Source organism: Chionomys nivalis, chromosome 2, assembly GCF_950005125.1.
Source record: "Chionomys nivalis chromosome 2, mChiNiv1.1, whole genome shotgun sequence".
In the NCBI taxonomy this organism is placed as follows: domain Eukaryota; kingdom Metazoa; phylum Chordata; class Mammalia; order Rodentia; family Cricetidae; genus Chionomys; species Chionomys nivalis.
Genome location: NC_080087.1, coordinates 3,316,828 through 3,339,372, shown reverse-complemented (window position 1 = coordinate 3,339,372; position 22,545 = coordinate 3,316,828). Strand labels below are relative to the sequence as shown.

The 22,545-nt window shown below is 35.4% G+C and overlaps 1 protein-coding gene across 1 annotated transcript; it reads right to left on the bottom strand.

The window, feature by feature from the left end:
* Positions 1-13,789: 13,789 nt before the first annotated feature.
* LOC130869886 (60S ribosomal protein L26) lies at positions 13,790-14,301 on the bottom strand. Its single transcript, XM_057762370.1, has one exon. The coding sequence runs from the start codon at positions 14,264-14,266 to the stop codon at positions 13,829-13,831; it is 438 nt and encodes a 145-aa protein (XP_057618353.1). The 5' UTR covers positions 14,267-14,301; the 3' UTR covers positions 13,790-13,828.
* Positions 14,302-22,545: the final 8,244 nt, after the last annotated feature.

Here is a 22,545-nt window from a genome sequence, read left to right as displayed (position 1 = left end):
TGTCTGGTTCCTTCTGTGTCTGGGTGTTGACTGCAGACTGAGCTTTTCTCTTCCCAGAATTCTCCTGTTCTAGTTGCTCCACCTCTACTTTCTGCCTGGCTATTAGCCAGTCAGTGTTTATTTAAAATACAAGTGACAGGGTACAGACCATTATCCCACAGCCTTCCGCCCTTCATAACAAGAGCTCTGAATCGTAACTCCTTTGTTCCGCTTTTCTACTGACCACTATCCATAACAACTTGTAACCAACATTCTAAACAAAGAAAAACATCTATAATCCATTTTTTGGGGAATGTTGGCATTGTTTTTCAGGATACTTCCTGCTGATTGGGGGCACTAATAATCTTATGAGGACTTAAAGAAAATTTAGAATTATGATCAAGTCCTGACTGTAGTATCCTGTGAGGTTTGACCAGCTAGGCAGCAGTCTTTGAACAGTTCTGGATGTAGAACTCAGACATCTGGGCCATTCCTTCTATTGGTGATGTCTCAGGGGGTCTTCCTTGGTCAAATCTGATTTTTCTTAATGCAGAATGAATCCATAGTTCCTCATTTCCTGTGGAAACAAAAGCAAAACTTTTTCTTCAAAGTAACATGTCTTTTGGCTTAAATTTTAAAGTCAAAGCAGTTTCAGAATATATATATATATATGATTAATCCAGCAGCATTTGTAATAAAATCTTTTAGCAGCTTTTGTTCCTTTCTCAGTTATAAACAATTTAAAGACAACATAATAACATACAGTATTCAGACTCTCTGTGTATTTTTCATCTTTATGTGGCTTTATTTTAAACTCTATTTCTTTTATTTTTATTTTTTACTTTTAGCTTTTTGAGACAGGATTTCTCTGTGTATCTTTGGCTGTCCTTGAACTCACAGAGATCTGCCCACCTTTGCTTCCCAAGTGTTGGAATTAAAGGTGTGTACCACCATACCCAACTATTCTCTCTCTCTCTCTCTCTCTCTCTCTCTCTCTTTTAAGGAATTTATCCTTTTCCTTTTCTCTCACAAGCCTACATATATTTTTAAACACACTGTAAATTGTTTAGAGGCTTTTTTGTTTGAAGCTATCTTTACTTTATCTCTCTTTTCTGATCACATGAGTCTGTATTTTGCTAAATGATATGGCTAGAACTAAAGCTGCATCTTTGACGGCCAGATCCAGCCCATTCTTTAGATTTTTTTCTGAGAGTCTAGCCTCATAGCAGAGGTACTGGCCAAAGCCATGTTTATTCCCACAACTCTATGGCATTTCAAGGTCCCTGCCACCACCAGAAAGCATGCGATCAGCTTTTCCTCAACATCATTTAAGTGTTTGGTGGCAGGACCTATTAAAAGAGCTGCAAAGTTTTGCAGCTAAAGCTAAGTCAGGAATCCTCTCTTAAATGAGAGTGCTTGCTTCTAGAAAGCAAGCCCACTGGAGAAAATGCTGCTATCACTTAACCGTGCTTAACTCTATTCTTTTCTGTCTAGAATTATTTCCCAAACTCTCTCCAGTTTTAAGTTGATTTAACTGTCCACATTGGCACCATATAAGATGTAAGAAAAAAATTATAAAAAGCCTAAGCTAATAGGCCAATCAGTTTTTAAGTAATGTAGACCTCCGTGTGAATTCTTTGGAACTTAACAACTGCAGCAACCGGGCAGGACAGTACCTCAGTCAACAGCATATATTCGGTGTACCCAGTGATGTGTGCCAGAGATACTTTCAGTCAGCTGTACCATGTGCTTGCCCCACACTCAATCCTCGTTCTCCTTTTTTTCTTCCAACTGGTCTTCTTCCTTCTCCCAGAGAATCCTACTTCTGCACTCATATTGTGCATACACCTAAATGACTTTAATGGATCCATATAAAACCTGGGCTCCACAAGTGAAAGAAAACACACAATGTTTATGAATTCTCCTGTTTTGTTTGGTATGGTGAGCTCCAGTTCCATCAACTTTCCATTCTTCTTGCTAGTAGAATAAGACAAAATTGAAAGACTTTTCTTCCTACAAACATATTCTTTGCAATGACAACAGAATTTTTCAAGATGAAATGTTATTCTGGGGAGCTTGTAGGATGTCAGGGCCTCTGGACTGGGACTTGAAAGTGTACAGGTCTCTGTGATGTTGATAGTGCAGGTCTCTGGATCTTGCTTTGAACAAAATTTAACGATAACTTATTTGGTCTGCACAGGTTTCTCAGATAATAGTTTTATTCATAATTTTACCTCATTATTTTGGTCCCAAATACTACATATTAATTTTATAGTCATTCCTTTTCTCTGGTAAATATGATATTGAAAGCTTACTCATACCAATTTCTATTTCCTTAACAATTTCTCCCTTGAGGTCTTATTTAGAAATTTCAAATGTGCTCCTTTGGTCTTCAGTCCTGCACTCATCATTTTATCTGTTTGCCTCTTCTGAACACTTCAGTTTATGTAGTTCTTTTGAGTACTAAACAAGCGCAAAGCTGAACCTCTTATCCCAGGTGCAGGCCTATCACACATGCTTGGAAGTGCTACCGCATCACATCTGTCTATTCCATGACACAGGTGATAGATACAATCTCTCTCAATATTGAGTGAAAAGCACTCTGCATGGTTTTGCAACTAACAGATATATTGAAGATTTCTATCTAATTTGACAATGTAATTTACAGCCTCAAATATCTCTGGCTCTTCAAAAGAAGTAATTTATATCTTTGAAGCTGGAGAACATGTTTTTTCCTATACCTGTCTGTGTGTTTCATCCATTTTCCACTCTTTTCTTGCCACCGATGTTAGCATAAAGCTGTCTCCATTATCTAATTTGGGTTGGTTGTTCACAGGAAAGACACTTTCATATTCTTTATAGCTTGTGGATGGCTATCAAGGCTAAAATAGTCTTTATATCACAAATGCCTCGAAATTGAAATAATGTACCTCTAGGCTAGAACTTTAAATAGGGTGAGGATAAGACAATGTATCCTGGACTCTTATTTTAGGAAACACTGTGAGACAAATACAGGAAGAGTCAATTGTGAACAATTGGGTAAAGTGTTGGAATGTCACTGAACTGCAAAACTTTAATTTTTAGAATAGTGTTTTCCAGTGCCACTGTGCTTGTGGTGATGTTATCTACATGAAAATTCTTTTCTTGGAGTAAATTTAATCAGATGCAGGGGGACCTATGAAGAGAAGGGTGGAGTCATGTCCTACATCATGATATGTAAGTGGGAAATCTTTGCGAGCATCAAGTCTTTTTTCACTTAGTCTTATATATGTTTAAAGAATGCTAGGGTCAAATGTAATTATCTCCTTTTGAATGCTGCTGCTTAGGCTTGGGAAATTTTGCTTTGCTCCAGCAGAGGTATAGTAAAGTCATCTTAAAAGAAAAAAGCTACAAGAAAATCTAGTTGAGCCTGTGAGTGGTGGGAGGAAGTCTGGAGAGCAGTAGGGAGGAGAGATAAAGTGTAAGAACTTTTCAGTTCAGAACTTCCTACGGATGCAAGGTATTAAAATAGAGAAAGGGGAGAAAAATGATTCATACCTCGAGCAATTCATAATTACCAAATTACCATATGAGACAAATTTTTACAGTTCAAGAAGTTTTTATCTGTCTAATAATCTTCATTTTATTTTTTAATTTTATACCATTAAAAACCTCATTAGGAAGGAGGAGCCCTTAATTTTAGGAACTGTAGAAGGTACCAGAAAGATTCACTGTGGGAAACTTTCCAATAGGACTATAAAGAATTTTTTTATGGCCAGTATACATAAAAGTAGCTGCCCAAGACTTACTTTGGAAGTTCCCAGGAGCCAAATCCAGTGGGATTTAGTGGTGTGTAAGATAATAATAACTAAAACTTGTCATTGGTCAGATAACAAGGCTGTTTGTCTCCCTGGAAAAATAGATTTAGGGGAAAGCTGTATGCCAAAGTATTATTGCTAGAAAATAAAATGATTTTAGAAATTTGAAAGTGGCATCTCTACTGCTTTGCTGCCTGAGTAATGTTTAACTATAATTTTATATAAAATTAGTAGCAAGGGATATTTACCTCTTAATATAGAACTTCAGTAGGATGAGCGAGAATGTATTTCAGTGGTGCACTGTTACAACATTGTAAGGCCTGCTGTGGGTTTCCATCAGCATACATTTAAAAAAAATATCACATTCCACTAATATATATATATATGTTTCCACATTCTATCACATATTTGGATACTGGGGCTTTCTTTTTAGTTTTTTGTTTTCATAGTGATTTATTTTAAATAGTAATCATATTAAAATAATCATCATAATAATAGCAACTGATCTTTATTAGTTATGCCAGACACTTAAAGGTATGTCCAAACTTTTGACACTGCAACATGTTGTTCTGCAAAGTTCATTTTTAAGAACTGTGTGATCAAGTTACAAAAAATTATGAACTAAAAATCTCATAATAGCTTAAGAAAGCATATTATTTAGTGTTAGACTACATGGCCTGTGAGTCCTAAGCTGAATATACCTAAGCCTACATAGCAGTATACACAGAAATCTTCTGAATTGGATGTACTTGTAAGTGTATTTTACCTGTATGTAAACAAGCTCTAAAAGGTTGAGGAAGTTGTAGAGGCTAGTTATACTATAGTTAATGATGAATTTCAATATTTACTGTCTATAATACCAGCATCTGTGTACATATGTGTGTGTGTCTGTGTCTTATCACACATCATGCTTTTTGTTTAATGTTTCTAGATTATAAGAACAATTAATAAACTCTCTATTAACATAAGACAATACTCAACCTATGCATTACAAAGCTCATGGGAGAAACAAAAGGAAATGTTTATGTATTTGCTTACAACCATTAGTGCAAATATTAGTGGTGTTAATACTTTCATATTTATAACTATAATATAAATCTATGATGGAGAAAACAGTATTAGTGAATGATACAGAAGGATTGATTTGTGGTAAATGACTCAGCTGGTTTTCAAATATAGCATGAGAGAATATATTATTGTGTCATTGTCCTAAAGGTTCCATAGATGACCCCCATACATTACAGACTGTTCCCAGTGTAATCAGTTACCCTCAACAATATGATGGAAAGGCCCTATTGCTGAAGATACCACTTATGTTATTGAAGGTGAGAAATTGAGTGGGTACCCAATGAGAAACTTCACCCCTACTGACTAGCATTCATAGTACTGGAAAGTATTCTGAACATTGTCAGAAGAGAAAAGAAAAAAGTCAACCAGTTATGAACCCTGAAAGCTACAACAGACATCTTCCTACATATTTACTGGTACAATAGTGGCACAAATATTATGGGAATAACTGACCACTTTCTGATTGGATTTAAGTCCAATCAGATGACAACCAGGAGATGACAACCACACCCAACTGAAGAAGCCATGAGCCTGAGACTAGATAGTTCATGGGCATTCAGGGAACACTACTTATTCTGCTAAACTGACATAGAAATGAAATGAATCCTAATGCATATTGCTACATCCACAGATTATGTGTATAGCTCAACCTTCATCCGAGAAGCTTCTTCTTTGCAGGAGATAATAACTAACACAGAGACTCCTAACTGGACCATGTGCTGACAGTGAGCAACCTTTGAGCATTCATCCCTAAGTGGAATGTCTTTATCAAATTACTCCCTTCAATGCTGAGGGAACTATGTGGAGATAGAAAGATTATAAGATCCAGAGGTCATGGATGACTCCAAAGAGACCCCCAGGCACAACAGGGCTAATGCCTATATGAGATCACAGATAATGTGATAGCACACATAAGATCTGCACACATTCAAGGTGCAAAATCTCAGCATGGAGAAGGGGAAGCAGGCACAAAGTCATACTCCTTAACCATGTATCTATTTGCAATTTGATTCCGTACCGGGAAAAGTAAAACCAATTTTCTCCAATGGACTGATACTGGGTATATCAAACTCCAGGTCAGGTTTCATTATACCAGGAATAGTTGAACAATGCAAGCCAGACTCCATGGCTTTCGTATGTGTGTGTGTGTGTGTGTGCACGCACGTGTGTGTGTGCATGGGTGCACGTGTGCTTTGTGTTATTATAGTTTGGTATTTTTTATATCTTTGGCATTTGTTTTATTTTCTTTTTGAGAGAGGGAAGGAACGTAAAGTTGAATATGCAGGGAGGTGGGAAGAATTTGGGAGGACTTGGGGAAGGGAAAAGAGTGTGACAAAATATATTGTTTAAAATTTTTAAAAATAATTTAAAACATAATAAACATAACAAAAAAGTACTTAGAAAATATTTAAACCTTTGGTAAGTGATTATACCATTATGTGTGGAAATGGTGAGCAGAACTGGAAAATATTACAAGAAAAATTGTTCAGACAATATAAGACATATTAAATAATAACAGGTGTGCTAGATAACTAAATATAAGGAAGAAAGGAAAAAGACCACCAATGCATGGAAAATTATATGGAAGATAAATTATAAATACATTATTTAAACTTCAGGGTTAATTGCCTGAGAATTGCGTCTATTAAAATGTTTTTACTGGCATGTGCTTTGAGAAGATTGTAGTCACTAAAGTTGAATAGGAGTTGTAGAAACATAAGAGAGGAAGTTCATCCTGTAACAGGGGATGGATTGCTATGCTGGTGATTTGGCTTTGACCTAGAAAGACAGCAAACAAGTTCACTCTAATGTGGTTCTTCTAATTTTCAGCAGTGTGTTTACTTCCTAATCTCCATATACATTTGCAGTCAAGCAGGACAGGATGACTGATTTGTTATCTAAACTTCCTTTGTTTCCATTTGCTAATTTTATTCCATATTTGGGATAATTTATACTACCATGTAATACAAAGTTTCTGAATTTCTTACACTGGAACATTTTTCTTGATTTACATTTCCTTTTTAACATTTTAATAGAACACTACAACTCTAACTTGTGGCCTCTTGAATGATTTCTGTAGAATGGAAATTATAATTTGTTTTGCATAGTTCAAAAAAGGGAAAGATAAGTATAAAGGGCCTTCAAAAATGAATGAAGCAAGAAACAAGATCCTTTCTTTTAGATTCTTGAAGATTTCTTTAAAAAGATGGATTAGACAACATTGGGTATTTTCAAAATTTTGGCTTCCATGGATCTGTGATTCATATATAAGAAAAAATATTTTATCTTCTGACATATTATTTTTAATCATTGTCCTCTCTGCTACAAAAAGTAAAATTCTTCCAAATATAAAAATATTTTGAGTATACTTTTTGGCTTTGTACACTATTAATGATAAATACTACCCCAACACTACAGTTTGAGAGGGCAGATCATTCAAAGTTAAATTTGTATAATTCTAAAGCTACATTTTGTTTAGTATCTAACCATTCATTTTATTTACAAATCCTGAAATCTGTGACATTCTGTTAGAAGTACAGTTCAAAACATTTTAAAAATGATTGAAAAATCCCTTTGAGCAAATCCTAATATGTTTCCATGGTTATAAATTATGTTATATTTATTAATAGTGTCCTTAACTACCACTGATTAGCTAGGTATTGTGAAAGGAAAAATGCTCTGTCTTGGTGATACATTCCTGTCAGTATAACTGACCAGATTTGAAGGGAATTAGTTAGAGTTTCTACTGCTGTGACATAAACCATGACATAAACAGTTGATGAGGAAAGGGTTCATTTTGTCTTATACTTCCAGGTCTCAGTTCATTACTGAGGAAAATCAGGGCAGGAACTCAAATGGGGTGGGGACCTGTAGACAGGAACTGATATAGAGGTATGGAGGAGCGCTGTTTACTGGTTTGCTGCCCACGGATTGCTCAGCTTGCTTTCTTAAAGCACCCAGGACCATGAACCTTGAGATGCCAATGCCCCCAGTAAGCTGTGCCCTCACACATCAAATGCCAATCAAGAAAATTCACCATCAGCTTGCCTACAGGCAAATCTAGTAATGTCATTTTCTCAGTTAAGGTTCTTTTTCCCAAAATGACTCTATCTTGTGTCAAATTGACATAAAAATCACCAACACACTCACCTATTTAAATCTCTTATAAAGTATTTATGTTTACATATATGTATATGAGTATATACTCACAGGGAATAAAGAGGTCCTTATGGAACTGAAACTATATGATCCAGAAGCACATGAGTATAATTATCTGAAGCTGTGTAATAGTCCAAATTTAAGTCTTGAATCCATAACATGGAGTAGAAGTTGATGAAGGTGAGACTTCAAGACAACCTGCCAACAAGAGGTGGAAGTGTATCCAGCATACTAACAATATTCAGGCCCCAGAAGAAATAAATGCAAAGTCCTGTCAAGAAGAAAATGCCCTCAATTTAGGTCATCACATAAGTCATATAATGAAATTTATCAAAATCTCAAGTTTGTAGACACTAGACACAATGAACCAAATAACCATGCAAGATAATCATCCAACTTTATATATATATAAATTTGATTATATTCTGCCTTGCTATCCTGCTATAGACTAAAGCAGCTTCTGTATTAACCAATGGGGAAAAAAAACCACATATTTACAGCATACAGAAAGGAATCCCACATCATTCTACAGGCTGGCTGGTGACATAATGGGCTAAGTAGTATGAAAAAGATATTAATGAAAGCCTAGGGAAATCCTGTGCCCATGCCAAGATGTGGAGTCCTGAGAAAGAGGAACTGGGCAACAGGAGGGTTCCCACAGGCAGACGGAAGAAAAACTAAGAGTAAGTCTAAGAGATCTAAATGGACAACAGGAAATATAGTGAAAATTGCCTACCTGTTTCTCAGACCAGTGTGGACACTCAAGGCTCCTGGTGGAAAGTGTTCTTATAGGTTGATGGGTCCCAATGGAATAGAGATGATATAGCAAGGAAAGGCTTGAGGGACCACTTGGGAAAGAACTACTGATTATTTCTTTAAATATATTTTTTTTCTAACAGTCATGTGCTGAAGTGCTAAAGATTATAACATGGAAGAATTTGTAGGGCATATAATGTCTATTAGTAGATGTTCAACAAATATGGCAATGAGAAAATCATCACAAAGATATAACAGTAAACAAAGCATTAAATTTTTAATTTATGTAGAAAAGAATAATTCCATGTACAAAAGTATTGCTGCAGTCAAAGAAATTAAATAGGTCATGGTACAAATGACATAAAAAAAAACCCAAAGAAGAAATTATTAAGAGGATGCCACAAGAAATAAGGCCTTTCCTCAGATTCTGATTTTCAATCAATATATTCCATTAAATGGGTGGTACAGGGATTTTGTTGTACAACTAGACTGTGCTTATAAATTATTCCCAGATTAATTTACTTTTATTTATAAGTAATCACCAATAACCATATTTTCCTTTTAAAGAATTTATTATATTCACTGTAGTAGATAAATTTATGTTAAATGAATATACTACAGTGCTCACTTATTTGGTTAAACACTAGCCTAATTGTGCTGAGTTTGTTTGTAGACATGATTAATGTTTACAGCCAGTTGACTGTATATAAAGGAAATTATTCTCCCTTGGTGATGTGGTTGAGATGCTTACGGTTTGATAAACATCTTAAGAGCAAAATCTGTTTATGTGAAGAATTTCCCACTCAACTGCTGTTTTGCCTTGTCCTCCGAGTTGAAACAGTTTATCTTGGAAAGAGGTTCCTTTAAACCCTGAAAGTAAACAAATCATACCTCTCAAGAGTTTCACGAAACATAAGATTCACCAGGGTCCTCCCCAAGGTTCTGTAAACAGTAATGATTGCTGGGGAAAGACTGGTCAGCTTCACCATCCCCATGTCAGACAGGAAACTTCTGCAATTTTCCTAGGTCTGATTCAGGAGAAGTACTCTGATGGACGTTTTAGTGCTGTAGCTGAATTTGAGTTAGACATTCTCCGGAGGCAACCTGCCGCTCATTCCCCTGTAAGTAACCCTCAAAATCTCACTGGTTCACTAATTCAGACCATAGTGGAACTGTTTCTTCACTCTGCCATAGTTTCTCTATCTGTGGTGAATATGTGTTTGCTTACTTACCCCAGAGAAATGTCATGGAACAACTGTAACATAAAAATCCTGCCCGAATTTTTAGTCAGTCACTATGGTCTAAGAATTTTATGTGTGGGTTTGCATTGTAACATCAAATTTGCCTGAGTTTTTAGGCTAACCTATGATTTGAAATGTCCAAGCTTCTTGTCATCTGATCATATACTCTAAAGTAAAAAGAGATAGGAAAACAGATAAAAAAAGGGGGGGGGGAGTGTGAGAGAGAGACAGCAGAGCAGAAGGAAGGGGATAGGGAGAGGAGAGAGCGGGAGAAGTTATATAGGTTCTTTCAGTTGAAAATCCTGATTTAATTATTAGTTTAGTTATTTCAGAATTATTCTTAAACATTTACAACAAAATAAGTTAAAAGTTCAAATCTTACACTTAACCTTTTAATCCTAGAAAATCTATACCTGTTATCTGATGTTGGATGATTATCTTGCATGGTTATTTGGTTCATTGTGTCTAGTGTCTACAAACTTGAGATTTTGATAAATTTCATTATATGACTTATGTGATGACCTAAATTGAGGGCATTTTCTTCTTGACAGGACTTTGCATTTATTTCTTCTGGGGCCTGAATATTGTTAGTATGCTGGATACACTTCCACCTCTTGTTGGCAGGTTGTCTTGAAGTCTCACCTTCATCAACTTCTACTCCATGTTATGGATTCAAGACTTAAATTTGGACTATTACACAGCTTCAGATAATTATACTCATGTGCTTCTGGATCATATAGTTTCAGTTCCATAAGGACATATATATATATATATATATATATATATATATATAGAGAGAGAGAGAGAGAGAGAGAGAGAGAGAGAGAGGGCAGAGTCAAGGAGACACCATGGAGCTGCCAAAGAAGGACAAGGAACATTAATGGTAGGTCACAGACTCATGGTAATACATAGATTAATAGAAATGGCTTAATTTAAGATATAAAAGCTAGCTAGAAATACACCTGAGTCATAGGCCAGGCAGTGTTGTAATTAATATAGTTCCTGTGTGATTATTTGGGTCTGGGCAGGCAGGAAATGAATAAGTAGCCCCCCCTTAAGAACAGCACCCAATGTTGGGCAACTACATCCATAAAAAACCTTAAAGAACTTGGGAAGGAATTCTAGACACAAAAGAACAGAATTAAGCATGATTTCTTGGTAGAGGCATTTTCTCAGGTGGGCTATGTTTGCTAGAGGCAAGCAGAGGTGCAATTCCTTTAAGAGAAGGCTTTCTGACTCAGGGTTAGCAGTAAAAACTGTGTGGCTCCTTTAAGAGCTGGCTTCCTGATTCTTGCTGGTACAGTTATGGAAGAATTAAATGGGGCCTGTGAGCAGTGTGTTACAAATTTCTTAAAGGCGACACAGACCCCCAGTGTTCCTGGAGCTAGGGTGGTAAGGATGGCATGCAGAGGCAGTGAACAAGCCTCTGCTATGTTGGACTGGGTGAAGCAAACAGGCAGGGCCTGTAGGGATGGTCCTTGCCACGTCCACCTCGCACTTAAAATAAAAAAGGCGCTCCTGGTCAGAAAATGACTACAGATATACAATAAAGACAGATTCAGATATAAAAGACCTTTAAATGAGTCACAGTGTGTTTTTAAAAAGGTACATGCACTTAGAGACAGAAGAAAAAGAGTATAGACAGTTATAAAAAGAAATAAATAGTTTTAAAAATAAAACAAAGTATTTAAAGAGACAGTAAAAGTAATATAAAAGAGTACAGACTATCATATATTAAAGGAGTAAAGAAGAATAAGCCACAAAAAATGGAATATACACAGAGAGTTTGGATTATGTATATTATTGTGCTTTCTTTGAATTTTTGACTGAAGAGAGATAGTTGATTCTGGAGGCTGCTAAGTTAAACCAACATAAAGGTATTTTGACTTCAAAATTTATACAGTAAAAGGAAGATTATGTGGGATTCCTGTCTGTATGCTGTGAATGTATTTTATTACCATTGGTTAATAAAGAAGCTGCTTTGACCTAAAGCAGGACAGAATATAGTCAAGGTAGAAGAGATACAAAGAGAGAGTAGGCAGAGTCAAGGAGTCTCCATGTAGTTGAGGAGAAGAACGTGAAACCTAGTGGTAGACCAGAGCCTCATGGCAATAGATTAATAGAAAAGGGCTAATTTAAGATGTAAGAGCTAGGTAGAAATACGCCTGAGTCATTGGCCAAGCAGTGTTGTAATTAATATAGTTTCTGTGTGATTATTCAGGTCTGGGCAGCCGGGAAATGAATGAGCAGCCTCTGCTTAATCAGGGACCTCACAACCAACATATATACCTGGGATTTAGTGTGGGCAAAAACAACCAAAGAATGAATGTTCACAAAACAAAGGACAGATATCCACACCAAAATACACATTAAACAACGTAACTCTAGAAGCGTAAATCTCAATACAAAAGCACAAACATGAACAGCAAAGACAATATGCCTCCTCCAGAGGCTAGCAATTCTACAGCAATAGGCCCAAAAAATGTAATTTAGGTGAAGTACAAGACAGTTCAATATAACAATTATAAGTATGTTTAAGAGCCTTAAAAAGATATGAAAAATATCTTAATGAAGTCTGTGAAAAAATGAACAGTTGAATGTAATAATGAAAACATTTCAAGACACGAAATAGAATTTAACAAAAATAGAATCTTTTAAAGAAAACTCAAACTGAAAGAAAACTGAAATGAAAACTTAGGAAGTCAAATAAAAGTTTCTGAGTTCTTTTTCATCAAAAGATTACAACTGAAAGAATAAGTTTCAAGTATTGAAGACAAGGTAGAATAAATTGCTAGCTCAGTCCAAAAAATATATGTTAAATCTAAGAAAAGAATCCAGGCACAAAGTACTCAGAAAATCTGGAACTTTAGCAAAGGACCAAATCTAAAATCTAAACATAATTGGAGTAGAGGAAGGAGAAGAAAGTCAACTCAAAGGCCCAGAAAATATTTTCAACAAAATCAGAGAAAAATTATCCTATCCCAAAGAATGAGATGCCCATAATGGTACAAGAAGTATGCAGAACACCAAATAAATTGGAACAGAAAAGAAAGTCCCCTCAACACATACAACATCATTTGAAGAGAAAAACGTTAAAAAACATTAATCTTTATGCATATTAAGAGGTTTGAGCAGAAAGAACAAATATAAGCCTCATTACAGAACCAAAAACATAGTTACTCATACTTGGTAGAGTAGAAGACCTTCCATAATTTCTTTTCTGTGTGCCTCACAAAGCAGAGATATCAATAAAAGTTTAGCACATTCATGCTGAAGTGTATTATACTGTGTAGAGAAAGTCAGCGAATGCTCTGGTAACTTGCTCTCTTGTCTCTTCTCACTATCAGGAAATATTTCTGTGAGGCTTTTGTAGCACAGATCACACTTTCTGGCCTTAGACAAATGGCAGCATAATTTTTCAGCATGGTCAAATAAGCCATTGTCAAGGGTGTATACTGTAGGAAAGCTTGTGCTGTGAGAGAGACCATCAATCTGGAGGGAATGTAAATAGAACTGAAGCGGTTCTTAGGACCTTGTTGTGTCCTGTTTAGAAGAGCATTTCTCATGCCTTGACTCAAGCTCACTCTTGCATTTCAGTGGGAGAAATTTCCAAATTGGCAGAAAATACTTTAGCTCCAATATTTAGTATATTGATTTAAAAACTTGAATTGTTTTGATACGGTTACATGGTTTATTTTTTTTTTCTTAAAAACATTTTTAAATATAAGAAATTCAGTTGCATGTGAACAAAAAATGTTTATTTTACAATTTTTTTTTTTTTTTTTTTTTTACTCAAGCAGTCTTTAATGAAAACTGTATGAGACGCCCCTACTCCTGCATCTTCTCAATCGTTTCTTCCTTGTATTTGCCCTTCTCCTTTCCTACTTGCCGAGACTTGGCTTTCCTTTCCAGGATCTTCTTTCGGTCTTTGTCCAGCTTTAACCGGGTGATCACCACCTTGCTGGGGTGGATGCCCACATGGACAGTTGTGCCATTAGCCTTTTCTCGCTGCACCCGTTCAATGTAGATGACGTATTTCTTCCTGTACACTTGAACCACTTTGCCAATCTGCTGGCCTTTGTAGTGTCCCCGGACAACCTGAACCTCGTCATCCTTTCGAATGGGCATCGAGCGAACATTGTACTTCTGTCTCAGCTCTTTGGAAAGGGGGGAAGACATGATCTTCCTCCGAATGTGAGAAGGTGCATTGAAATGCCGTTTGCGGTTCTTGCTCCGGTCAGAAGTCACAAAGGGATTGAACTTCATTTTGGCGGCTGCGATCCAGCGATGGCCGCAAGAGGAAAGAGCTATTTTACAATTTTTAAGAGTGAAAAATTCCACAAAGATATAATTTAATTTAAAGAAACATCCTAAAATTCACAAAATATTTAAAAAGAGATTATACTCATAGAAGATTAATTTGAAAGTCATATTCTTTCAGGAAAACAACAAAACAAAGCCCTTCATCAGTGCTCCTGGTGTGCATTCTAAATGTAAAAGGTAAAGTCTAACTCTTACAGTAAGTACATTTTCCAACGTAGATTCTGAGATACTAAACACTTCTTTTCCTTTAAAAAACCGACTCAAGGAAAGAAATCATGGGGGTCAGGACCATTCCTACAATAACAGATAGGATCCATACTAGAAGGCAATGCACAGACCTAGCACAGCTATCATGACTGAAGTACAGGTACTGTCTTTTCAGCCACCCGTATTTTCTATATCATTTTTTAAAATTTATTTTTTTGAGAATTTCATGTACGGGTGCAATATATTAACATGATCCTGACAGAAACCACGGCCTTACTCCAGCTGCCTGTGAATCTCTTTTTTTTTTTCTGAACTTTGGTAACATTAAAGTAAACAATCTTGACTCTTCCAGGTGTCAGGTTCTTAACCTGGAGATTCCTTAGAGAATAGTGGTTTATCTGAGGACTTATGACTCCTTCAAAAATAACAATCAAGGGCAATAAGCTTGCTCCCATCCCCAATACCAAATTGTCACTTTCTACTTTCTGCTCAGAATTAATGCTTGTTTTCATTCCCATTCATCTCAAGAAGGTCAGAACTTTAATTTTAAAAAACAAGTGTCTAAAATCAGCAGTACTATGACAATGATTATTAATATATTACAATATATGACTCTGAAGAATGAAGATATGTCTTTGATTTGATGGCCCGAATTTTCTATTTTTCCTAGGAATGACAAGGGTAACATACAGGATGTCTTCAGTTTATTAGCGCATTAAAGGCAAAAAGTAAAACCCCTTTGAACAAGTTGTTGAATTGAAAATCAAGTTTTCTCTTGGAGGAGTTTGTTCTGAGAGTAAGATATTTGGGTCTTCTTCTTCATTGCCTAGCCGTCCTCCAAGCATGAGGGCTCACATCCAGCAGAGCTATTTCTTACACATTCCTCTAGAGCTGCATCGGCAGATGTGAGACTTAAATACACATAGCTTTAATTTATTCTCACAGCAACAGAGCCTCATATTTTATAGCTAAGACGATTCACTGTATTGTAGAATGCAAACATTTAATACTCATGAAAATAACTAGTACTGTTCATTTTACATTTATTGTTTTGTGAAATGTTTCTAAGGTGGGCTTTCTGTGTTGACAATCATTTCTGTGTAAAATAACATTTACAGATGATTTATGAATATAAATGATTTTAATTGCTGCAGTGACATCTTTACTGTCCCAAATACTTTAATCTAGTGTGTTCTCTACAGCAGACAGCTATCTTTACCTAGAATATGTGTCAGTATCTAGAAATAAATATTCATTTATGCTTTTTAAAAGTTCTTTCCACCTATCAAAGCAATGTCCTGTCTATTGAAAAGACCTAGTTAAGAATCGCACATAAGCTTCAATTATTGCATGTTGTGGTTTTCTATTTTTTTTTTCATTTTTCAAGCTCTTTTTCAGTTTTGAACAGCTCCTAAGTTCTTTGTTGAGTACCAACAAAGACTTCAGCTCTATAAACTATTCAGCATTTCATTTATTTGTTTACTTACTTCATCTATTTTTATACATGTGAGTGCTTTGTCTGCGTGTAAATATGTGCACCACATGTGTACCCAATGCCAGAAAAAGTCACTGAATCCCCTAGGAGTGGAGTGACTGATGATGGTTGTAAGCCACTGTGTGAGTGCTGAGAGCTGAAACTGGGGTGTCTGGGAGAGCAAGTCCTCTTAACCACTGAGCCCTCACGATACCCTCCTAGGCTGCTCTACAGACAGTGAGATGCACTGTTAGCATCTGAGGGTTTCCTCTAGTGATGAATATTAGCAGACTAATAATAGTCGGCTGTTTTACTTGCATTTTGTTGACTGCTAGTGAGATTCAGTGCCCTTTCTTAAATGTTTGAGGAATTGTGTTTCCTTACATATATTTTACCACTATACCATCTTGCTTTTATATCTTAGTCACTATTTATTATTATATTATAAAAATTATTCTGTATTTTCTTTAGCCTTCATACATGGTGTTATATCATACTTAAAATATTTGATTTTTCAAATATATCAGTCTTTCCTCTTAGGTTTAATGTCATGCTAAAGAAATCAAAATATTTTAAATATTTCCTTTATATGTAACTTAATATTATCATGATTCATTTACATTTTTAATTTGCTTACTTTATAAATAGTTAAGTATGCTTCTGCTTTTGATTACAGAAACAATCTATTTACTTCTAGCTTAAGATTTTACTTTATTATCTTAATTATGTTTCCCATAATTGTTTCTGAACTCCATTTTTATTTTATTTATTCGTTTGTGAACTCTGTTTTTATTTTATTTATTTCTGAACTCTGATTTTATTTTATTGACATATTTACTAAGTTGTGTTTACAGCACAATTAGACTTCATAATAGATTCCCATTATGGCAAGTCATTCTTTAAGTTTCTCTTATTCCCAATTTTGTAAACAAATTGCTCATTGAGTTTTTTACATCAATTTAAAACTATTGTTTATAGTGGCAATAGTAACTATACAAATATTTACAAATATACATACAAATATATATTGAGTTTTAAATTAGAGTTTTGTTAGTTTACATACTATTTTAGAAGATGTTATCTTAGAAATATTGGATGTTCGGTTTTATTACTTGCCGTTGAATGCTATTTTATTATATTAACATAATTTTCAAGAGACATACAAGTAATCAATAAACATATGAAAAAGTTCTTGTTCTCATTTATCACTTAGGAAATGCAAATCAAAATGTCATAGATGTGGCTTTATTCCTCTCAGAATGGCTATTGTAAAATATACAAATACAAGTATTAGCTGGGGTGGTGATATATAGAAACCTTTGTAGACCGTTGGTGGTTATGGGAAATCAGTGCAGTAAAACATTTTTTGCAAAACAGGGTGGTATAATACTCTGTGATCTAGCAATTCCATTATTGGATGTATCCAGAGGAAAAGGGTAGAGGAAGAGATCTCTGTACTTTCCATGTCTGCTGCTGTACCCAAGAAACAGTTAGTGTGGGAAAGATAAATGTGAACAACAAAGGTTGAATGGACATACAGAAATTATTACCTCATCACAAGGAAAGATAAAACAAACACCTTTCACTTCAAAATCCCTCTTCATTTGTGAGCTGAATGGAACCTAAAGCCATTATGTTTGCGGAGATAAGCAAGGTAGAGAAGAAAAGCAGCTTATAATTAACTCGCCTTGGATCTGAAGAGACTGACCTGGTAGGAAGTTGATGGTGCATGGATGGTGGACCAGCTGGGATTAGCAGGGAATGGGAGGGACTGAGAGAAGTAGATCAAGGTGTACAGCATCATAGCAAAGAAATTCCTCACTGTTGTTTGTGTTTTGAGATGGCAGCTCCCTGGCAGCCCAGGCTGGCCTTGAATTTGTGCCTTTTCTGTCTCAGTCTCTACTGGGAACACAGGTTTGCGTCACTACACCCAGGTCCGAGTTCTGATATTCTTTCGTATAGTCGAGTGACTGCTTTTTAGAGTAGCTATAGTAATGTACTTTTAGAAAAGTAATGTATTTTTAGCTTATAGAAATATTATATTTTCATCATAAATAACTGACAAGCAATTTAAGAGATAGATATATTTACCATGATTCAAGTATTATACAATGTATGTATGCATTAAAACAACACATGGTTCCCCATCAGACACAATCTCATGTATCAATTAAAAATCAATTAAAATAACTCAATTTTCTATTCTTGTTATGTATTTTTATATTTATTTATTTTTCTGCTTTTAGCTTCAATTGTGTGTGCATTTTTCACATATATAGTACCTGAATTTTATACACAATATAACCTATCATAATAGAATTGCCATTGGATGTACCAAACAGTATTTTTTGTTCTAATGAAAATGACAGTAAGTGTTTTTCAGCTTTTGCATCCAGGGGATGGGAAAAATTATCATCAATATAATTGTATAATAGTAATGCTTCTTTTCTACCTGTTAATGCTGAAATTAGAAATCAGAATCTAATTAATAAATAATTTGGAAGTTGCCTTACAAAAAGTCAGCAGAATGTATTAAGAAGGCAACTCATATCTGTCCGATGTGTTTTAGTGGATTCCTGTGTCTGTGGACTCTGATTGTAGAAAAATTTCTACTCATACTTTTTAAGTTTGCAATTATCCAGGGTATTTTTGGGGTTCATTTCTGGGAGTCCACGTGGTATAACTTTCTCTGTCTGTGGTACTCCAGTGTATATTTCATATCCCAAACTAGAGTTAATATTTAGATTTCATTAAATAAAAGTAAAGATTGAATTATTTCTCTTAAAGAGTAACAAAAAGACTTGGTAATGACATAATGACAAATTATATTATGAGATTAATGCTGTGGTTATTTAGTTTAGTTGATGACAGACCTCACTTAGCAAAAATTACTTATTTTAAGCTTCCATATCTAGATTATGTACATATTTAAGAAATAAGAAAACATTTTTGTGAGCAGCTACATAATCACTTCTGATTTTACTGAAGAATACTTGCAGATGAATACAAGTGACATGAAGTTTAGAATCTGTTTTTTAAATGATGATTGTTTAGAATAATAATTAAAAAATAGTTGTGCAAACTAAACGTCATGATTTTACTATTTGTATTCACAAGGTCTTGAGCAAGAATCTGTGAAGTATAATTGTTATGTTATTGTGCTTGAAACAATTGGCATGCATTTCTACTTGTGTGTTTTGTAAAGTATTCCCTTCTTAAAGGTGTCATTTAACCAGAAAAAAATGCTCCAGTTAATCAAATGTGTCATGACATTTTGCCCTCAACCAGAAAAATGCCATATTCTGTAGACCTTCCTCAAGCTATAAGAACATTTACTGCTTTCAAGAGAATTGTTCTCAGGAAGAAAAGTTTAATTTATGTAGTCTCAGGACTTGGTTCTGAATCCAGTTGACCTGTGGACATTCTGCGTTTTCACAAAACTATTCAGGGCTTTCAAATTCTCTCAGTTCTTTAGTCTTGGATCTATAAGCTGTAATATTTCATCAAGTTAAACATTCTTTCTAATTTTCAGGATGATTTAATCTTTAACTTTTTAATTCTCCTTAAGATTTCTTTAAGTCAGAGTTGTAGGTTTTCTGGTTGTCCACGTATCACAGCTTATTATAAAAGCGCCAGTAGGAAAAACTCAGTATAGAAGTGTTGTAGTTCTCAGTGAGCTTCCTATCTTTCTAGTGTCCATGTTGTTTCTCAAGTCTTAACTCTTCCAGTCTTAGTGATACTGATAAACATTGTTTCTTTATAATATGTCTTTCAACGGTCTATTGCCTAGACAGTTGACTATAGAAAGATGTGTGAATTTAGATAAAGCTGGTATCATACAGATGACTCATAGACTTAGAAACGAGAATGAGTAATTTCTGTTTAAGTTAGCGAATTGGCTCATAGCCATACCTACTTACACTGGCCGGGCCACAGAGAACAGGCTGATGAGTCTGGATCACCATCCAGGACATGGGCAGTGCTTAGTAAATGTGGGTGACTGCTATCAATTAGACAGTACGGCATTTTCTGTTTGTTTTCTTTCTTTAAACTTTCTTTCATGAAAATTTAAAGTCTATGAGAGAACAGGTAGCTATATTTGAAATATTAGTGTGACATTGCTGAAGAAAATATGAATTACTCAGGGAAAATATTAAATACTCAATACTAGTTTGAAGCCTATTATTTGAGGGGAGGAGGATGAATGAGTGAGTGCATTTTTTATTGAAAATAAGATGTAGCTGAATCAATAAGTTAAGGCTTAAATTAGATAAAAGTCATAGAATATTAAGAAATTAAAAGAAAACACATAATAAATGTATTAAAAGACTATTCATAAAAATATCATGAAACTTCTATATGATAAAACAATAGATGTTTTAAATATATGAATGCATATATGGATAAATACATTTTGACATGAGGGACATTTTTAATTAAAACAACTCTTGATTAACTTACTAATAACAGCAAAATTTCTTTTATAGGGACTGAAATGAGAATTATATTTTGATTATTCTCTATCAATTTACACTCACAAAAAGTTGTAAAAGTGTGTAGGAATATTCACCGCCTCATCATTCATTAAGACAGAAAAAAAAATCTACAGGACTCAGTTGCCCATTTGTAGGGGTCTTCCATAATTGAATAGATAGTGATTCCTCCACATTTATATAGAGGAATACTGGACATTACATAAGTAAATAATTTGCCCCAAATATTCAGTGGCTAGATTTAGATTTAAATACATTTAGTTTGATATGGGAGGTGATGTATGCTGTGAATATGGTTTGCCATTGGTTAATAAAGAAACTGTTTTTGGCCAATGGCTTAACAGAGTAAAGCCAGGCTAAAAGAGATCTATAGAGAGAGTAGGCAGAGACAGGGAGAAGCCTTGTAGCTGCCGGCAGGAGACAGATACCCCAAAACCTTGCCGGTAAAACCGTAGCCACTTGGCAATATACAGATTAATAGAAATGGGTTAATTTAAGATATGAGTTAGCCAGAAATATGCTTAAGCTATTGGTGAAGCAGTATTACAATTAATATAGATTTCTGTGTGATTATTTCGGGAGTCTGGGCAGCTGGGAATAAATGAGCGGCCTCCAACAACAATTTAGTTTGTCTTCAGAGTCTACCTATTAACTATGGCTTTACCTTTCAGCAAGCGATGATACTTAGACTGTGCTGATAATTAACTACGTGATAGAATCTCTTCTCAGCAATGAAGTGATTGGCAAGATCTTCACCAAGTCCCTCTGACATTACTACTGTTGTCATCGTGCATATGAAGACGAGAGTGTCGAGCAAAACCCATGGAGGTCTCAGTATGTCAAGGTAGAAAGTTTTGGAACTGCTTTCTTCAGATGTGGCAATGGAAACATTGTGAGGTAGGATTTGGGCATCATTTGTCAATTATACATGGGGAGCCGTCCTGTGGTGCAGCAGAAATACCCAGGAAAAGGAATAGAATTCATTTAAGCATTTCAGAACACAGAGACAGGACTGTGAAAAGTTAACCACAATTATAACAGTTTGGAGTGGAGATGAAGGAGGCAAATTGTGCAGGTAATGAATTCCTGTGACCCAAAAGAAAGGTTCTTTAAGGAATTGCACTTGCTACACCCTGGTAAATAGCACACATTCATTTGCAAATTCCCCCACCCACAAGCACACTTCCTGGGCCTCAGTCTCCTTCTCCATTTGAATTACTAAAAGAAAGGGAACCATCCTCAATTTTTCTGTTGCTTAGAAACAGCCTTTCCCCCCATCTCCAGTTTTTGCTCATTTTCCAAATGCTGGTTCACATCATTTTCATTTTTCTGTAAAAATTTCATTTTGCCACATCTTTCTCTGTGCTGTTATTATTCATTAGTTCTAAATAGGCTCTCTCCTTTTATTTATTTTTTTAAGTGTGCTTGTCTTTCTACTCCGTCACTCGGTATGCTCATCAGAAAGAGAAACATGTATTATTTATCTTTCCTGTAGCATAGCCATAAGTGTTTGGCACCTAGAGACAAAACAGTGGTGAATGAATAAATGGATGATGACATGAGAACCGTGTCAGCTGGATGTATAGTTGTGGAGCTCAGGAAGGCTCCTTTCTGATCCACCAGCAAAATCCTGTTGATGCTGTATTAAACAGGTATCTAGAATTCAACCACTTCTCATTCCCTACCTGCCTTTGTCTACCGGATCATACCTAGCCTCTCAGTTCTTTACATTGCTTAACTTTCACCTTCATTTGGCCCTAAGTGGAAGCACCCCCTCCCCACCCCTCATCCCCAGCCCCCACCCCCTGCCACACACATCATTATGCACTTGGTATATAGCATTTCCATCTGATTGTAAGAGTGACTGAAATGGGTGGTATTGGAAGTTTATGTCATTTGAATATTTCTGGGTTGCACACATTATTACTTGGTTATAGAAAGAGTGTATCTTCCTTGAGTTCCTGAGCAGGCTATCGCTGTCCACCATGAAGTTGTTACTGTAGCTACTTCTGATTCGCCCATCTTTAAACTGATCTTTTTGCAATACT